The 5,909-nt window shown below is 37.8% G+C and overlaps 1 protein-coding gene across 6 annotated transcripts; it reads right to left on the minus strand.

The window, feature by feature from the left end:
• Nucleotides 1-183: 183 nt before the first annotated feature.
• On the minus strand, nt 184-4,858 carry LOC100187264. 6 transcript variants are annotated; one of them, XM_026837857.1, is made up of 8 exons: nt 4,758-4,858; nt 4,039-4,166; nt 2,976-3,646; nt 2,878-2,919; nt 2,531-2,765; nt 1,881-2,362; nt 1,617-1,640; nt 184-1,451 (listed from the first exon to the last, which is right to left on the minus strand). In XM_026837857.1, exons 1-8 carry the CDS (start codon nt 4,779-4,781, stop codon nt 190-192), a joined length of 2,868 nt encoding a protein of 955 aa, XP_026693658.1. In that variant the 5' UTR covers nt 4,782-4,858; the 3' UTR covers nt 184-189. The 6 variants fall into 6 exon arrangements, with proteins under 6 accessions (XP_026693658.1, XP_026693657.1, XP_026693656.1 ...); XM_026837856.1 differs by having other exon boundaries at nt 1,881-2,386; XM_026837855.1 differs by having other exon boundaries at nt 1,881-2,410.
• Between the last annotated feature and the right edge of the window lie 1,051 nt (nt 4,859-5,909).

Consider the following 5,909-nt stretch of genomic DNA (forward strand, 5'->3'; position numbering starts at 1 on the left):
CACCTGGTGTATCATACACCTCATGTCCACTGTCAAGTTATAACATGTGTGTCTTCTTATACACCAGACACACATGGTGTATTCATACACCTCATGTTCACTGTCGAGTTATAACATGGGTGTCTTCTTATACACCTTAGTCTTCAGCAACTAAACAATAAGGAATACAACAGTTATACCAGCCACAAACTAACCTGAAGAAACTTTTTCATTCATTAGAATTCCGGTCACGAACTTCCTTAGCACGGCCCAATTGCCATTCTTCATTAACTGCATTGTAACAGTGGAGTTAAATTGATAAATAGGAACAGATCTTACGATATGCAAGGCAGACAAATACTCCTGTATTGTCTGGTGTATGAATAAATAGTCTGTCGTGCCGTTAAACAAATGATAATATGGGCCATTTTTGATTCTTATTTGTAAATCGAAAATTAACCTATTATTGTTCAAGCCACAAGCTGCCAAATCTTTGTCGTTAAATTTCACTCGGTTTTCCATTGAACCAATGTAAGCCAATTTCTCCAACTTCTGTAGAACACTATCTACTTCCCGACCATTCCTGATATGCTCCGACCTTACAAATCTTGTAAAGGTATGTTTTATAACTCCAGTAAAAGAATAAACCATCTCAGACTTGGGATCAGATTCGAGCATATATCTAACAAAGTGAAAGAACATTGGTGACCTACACAGCTCTCTTAGATCAGAAGGGTGGTTTTTGACGTGTTGAAGCATTGTTTTTTTCCCAACATTAGTCAAATTCATCATAACATCCAAGTGTGGGTAACTGAAGCCATTTAACAAAATAGTTTTCGATGGACGTGCTACCATTGGCAACTCGAGAACAGCGTATTCTCTCGATGAAGTTAGCAGATAACTTTTTGGGAACAAATGACCTTTAAATAAGTTGCAGAAAACTGTAGATAAAGAGGCTTTCGTTGTTACACTGATACTTTGACAAGTTGTTTCAATAATTGACAATCCAGATTGATCATAACCATCAAAAACAAAGAGAACTTTTTCCTGGTTATCGTTAAGGTGCTCAAATATTTCGTCCTTCTTTTTGTGGTGGTTTGGGTAATACATTTCTGCCAATAATTGCTCAAAGGTAAAATGTTCTTTGCTGTTAAAATCCATGAAAGGAATGTAAACAACTGATTGGATTTGAGCCATTAAATCTATTTTCCCTTCCAAAGACAATTTAGCAAACTTAGCAAGCAGAGTAGTTTTCCCACTACCAGCTGCACCAACCACCATAACGTGACGAATCTTTTTTCCCTTTACTGTAAAGATATGTGGCAAAGTTACATCGAATCCAACACTATGGCCGTCATAAATTGGAACCTCTCTTAAAGTTGGTAAAATATCTGGAAGACCATCGTTCATACCCGTACTAATGACATTTGCAAGTTTCGATTCAGTTTCTCCACGTAATTTGTTGACAATATCTGGTAAAAACAATATATCAGTATACAGTATGTGCCACCATGGTAAAGAGTATGTGCTACAAATTGTGGAATTTATTTTATTTCAATAGGTTAATACTTTGCATTTTGCAACATTAGTTTTATGCCACAAACATCATATTATAATATAAATAAATACAAACTTACCCTTGCTTGGCCACCGGTTGAATGCTGTAAAGAAATAAAGAAAAAATATAAAGAAATATTTGAGAATAAAAGTTCTTGTAAGAGCTGTAGTGTGGTGGTTTTATACCATCATACATGCTTTTATGGGTGATCGTTTATTAAGCTTTATTTTCAGTGGCTAATTGTAGTCATGGGTAATTTTGGTATTTGGCTTCTGGTCTGTTATCTGCTAACCTAGAGGAGCTTATTTATTAATAGTGATGAATATAATAGTAAAAAACTTACCTATTATTACCACCAAGATAATCCCCAAAAGCTGTTTTGGCCTGAAACTTTGAAGCAAAGATTTCACAATCGCTGATCCTTCTCTAGCTCCAGCTTTAACTCCAACACTAGCTCCAATAAACCCCCCAACATATGGACATGCCATTTTCATCAAAGCTTCAAACATATCTCCAATCAAAGCACCAATCACAGCTCCAATCAAGGCACCAAGCACAGCTCCAATAAAAATAACCACAGTGCTTAGAATTCTTTCACACTGAGATTCCCTGTCCGGATCCTCATCTTGGAAGCTGTTCGGATCCTCATCTTGGAGCCTGTTCGGAGCCTCATCCTGGAGCCTGTTCGGATCCTCATCTTGGAGCCTATTCGGATCCACATCCTGGAGCCTGTTCGAATCCTCATCTTGGAGCCTGTTCGGATCCACATCCTGGAGTCTGTTCGGATCCTCATCTTGGAGCCTGTTCGGATCCACATCCTGGAGCCTGTTCGGATCCACATCCTGGAGCCTGCCCGGACCCACATCCTGGAACCTGCCCGGATCCTCATCCTGGAGCCTGTCCGTACGCTCATCCTGGAGCCTGTCTGGATCCTCATCCTGAAGCACGTTCTGACCCACATCCTGGAGCCTGTTCGTACGCTCATCCTGGAGCCTGTCTGGATCCTCATCCTGAAGCACGTTCTGACCCACATCCTGGAGCCTGTTCGTACGCTCATCCTGGAGACTGTCTGGATCCTCATCCTGAAGCACGTTCTGACCCACATCCTGGAGCATGTTCCGACCCTCATCCTGGAGCCTGCTTCTATACTCATTCGAAAATTCAAATTCTTTCGAAATTATTATATTACGTGACACTGGCATAGCAAGCAATGCTTTTTGATCACTCTCTGCAAAAGAAATAGGTAAAATTGCCAACCCAAACCTTAAAACCTTTATTATCTTATAAAAACACCACAAACTAAAAACATTTTAAAGCGTACAAAATTAGTTTCCACATACCTGAGTGGGAACGTATTATCGACTTCACATCAGTTCTGCTCTCTGTAAGTAAAAAGATTCAATTCCAAACCTGTTAAAATTATAGTTTTAAACAATACCATAGTTTCTTTCATCCTTAATCTTTGTAGGTTCATATTCCATTAAAGGTGTTCCAGTGTCGCTGGGTCCTGATTCCAACTTCAACCTCAAAACATCTTGCCAAGCATTGTCCTTCCTTTCATCATTCCAAGCAGGGTCCAACATCTTTTTCACATCTTTAAGGGTTTTCCCATCTCGTAAACAACTTTGGCGGACACGTTTAAGTACTTCCAAGATATCTTTGTCATCAACTGACAAATCTCGTTCTTGTGGCATTCGTGATTCTTCCCTCACAGCTACATTTGCATAACGACCACCTTTAACACTTTGCCAGCCAGACAAAATCTTCTCCAACAAAGAACTAAATGCTTGGACATAGTTTGGTACAATGTCATCAAATTCACTTAGCAGAAACTGAACACAAAAATCATCAGTAAAGAAGACATTACTTCGCCCAATCTTGGATTTGATCTGCTGGCTTTCAAGAAAGATAAACTTCTTACAAATATCTCGAGCCAAACACAATCTGAACGACCATGAAACAGAACTATTTTTCCTCGAGCGCAGCATGTATCCTAAATTTCTGTTCTGTGAGGAATCGAAGACCAATCCATGGATACCATGTGATCTAAACTTTCCAGGACATTGCACCAAAAAAGGAGACTGAAGAGACCTTGAATGATATTCCTCGCTGTTTAATAAAAATTTGTAAGAATATTTTTATGAATGACACTTACTTATCCTTGTGTGGAAGGCAACGACAGTCGTTATAACACGGTGTTCTGTTTGATACACCTCATGCTTGCTTACAAGTTACCACGTATGTAACTTATTTATCCACGCATGGCGGGGCAACAACAGTCCTATAACACGGGTGTTATGTTTCATACTCCTCGTGCTCGTTTACAAGTATGCTACTTTGTGGATGATTGTTTAATTTGTTTTTCTGCATGGCCAACAATTTAAACAACCTATTAGTGACTCATGGTTTAGAGCAATTGTCATTAATTGTCTTGCCCAAGGACAAACACTTCCACAATGGTGGCAGCGGTGGTTGATAAGACAAGCCATAAAGCATTATACCATATCCGAAGTTCATTTTCATCATAGGTGTATTTAACGACATAATCTGCCCCACTAGTTGACTTGCAGAAGAGAAGCTGGTGGTCAGTATCTTCACCAATAACTGACAATTGTGATGGGTGCCAATCCTGTTGCAGACAATTAGCTAATACAACATCAACACCATAAGTTAATTGTATATTGCTTATAATGCATATGGTTCTATTTAAATAACACAGGTTTATATAAATACAAATAGCATTCAAAGCCACAACAGGTATCGGTCCTCCATGATGCAGCTGTACACAGTAGTGGTTAAATATCCACTTCAAAACTTTAAATGCGTGAGAATGGAGCTTATTTACATCACCGGTGCTATGTTTTATGGTATATATATTCCACCTTCCAGAAATCCCCGGTAATAAAACAACTATTGAATAAAAAAAATATTCTTGTGTTTGTGGGCTATTCTAAGTGAACCGTTTGGCAACGTTGCTATAAGCCTTTAATAAAGCCTAAAAGTTACTATCGGTTCTCCACATTACGAATTGGGCGGCTTCAGACCATTATTGGACGCGGATCGGCGGTAAAATGAACTGATTTATGGTTAATTGCAACAATTAGTGTCATTCTATAAATAGACCATACTTCAAAATTCTAGCCCCGAACAAAGTATTCTCGGATATTCTAAATATATGTTAATAGTTATTAATATTGGTTAAAAACTATAAAAAACTTACCGGTAAGGCAGATGCTTCTGCCATAATGCTGACTGTTACGTAACAAACCTTTCCAATACGTATCTAGAGCGACGAACAAAGCTCTCCATAACGTATATGTAAATGAGGGGGGCTTCCAGATCACAGAAATAAAAAAGAATAGAACGCGCATCTCCAATGTCGGCAAAGGAGAGAGGTGATACACTCTCTCTCTTTCGCGGGTCGTTCCCGTTTACTATTGTAGTCAATGGAGTCGATGACGTTTTATGTAGTTTTTCTTCGTTTTTTGACTTAGTTTAAAGTTATTGTGTAAAACAACTATTTTCTAATATATATATATTTCTTACAAATCGTTTGTTTAAAATTTTTAACTAATTTTTTTAAATAATTAAATTTCCTAAACAAGTGGTAAACTGTAAGCGTTAACCTACTAAATAACTAAACTGGCCTAATAAACTTGAATAGTTGGTATAGTTTTTAAAATAAACAGCTAAAACCTTCCAAAAATACTATGCGCCTATTTTTTACAATGGAGACGAAGGAAAATGGGGACGGAGTTGGCGGTCACGTGAATAGAAAAAAGAATATATCACGGTTTTGGGCAGTTGCGCGTTCTATTCTTTTTTTATTTCTGTGTTCCAGATGTATATATTTTATCTGTGGGGCGCCCTCATGTTTAGACGCCTGTTTACTACGGAAATCCTAGTATATGTACCAATGTAATCAATTTAATTTGTCTCTTTTATTTTGATGGCAGAGAATCAAAGATAAAACTTTAAAACAGAGTCAGTATATAAACACTACAACGACGGTCTGTGGTTAAAACGGTGTCTGGCATACGCAGTAGAAAGTTTAGCGGCGTTTTTTTATTTATTTTTTTATGTTTTTACTGGTTGTACAAACTTTGGTGGGCAGCTTAGAGTTAAACACGGTGTTCAATACGATTTAAAAAGTAATCTGCGTTCTAGTCGTTATAATAATGCTGTCATTCTGGTAGAACCGTTAGCGCATCACATAAATGCTTGCCGCGAACATTTATTTGTCGGCACTTAAAATTTTGAAATCTTGAATTGTCTAATACTCTAATATCTTTAAAATTTGAACATTAATTTTGGGCTGCTGTTAATTTTTGTAACAACATTTTCTCGGCAACACTGGTCTATTCGTACGGTT

This window comes from Ciona intestinalis, unplaced genomic scaffold (genome assembly GCF_000224145.3).
Source record: "Ciona intestinalis unplaced genomic scaffold, KH HT000026.1, whole genome shotgun sequence".
Lineage (NCBI taxonomy): Eukaryota > Metazoa > Chordata > Ascidiacea > Phlebobranchia > Cionidae > Ciona > Ciona intestinalis.

Coding starts and splice junctions, on each gene's coding strand:
- LOC100187264 (XM_009862862.3), bottom strand. CDS start 4,781: ATGGCAGAAGCATCTGCCTTACCG. Junction 3,647..4,038: donor GAAAATGAACTTCGGATATG/GTATAATGCTTT, acceptor TTTATTAAACAG/CGAGGAATATCATTCAAGGT. Junction 1,641..1,880: donor TATCTTGGTGGTAATAATAG/GTAAGTTTTTTA, acceptor ATTTCTTTACAG/CATTCAACCGGTGGCCAAGC.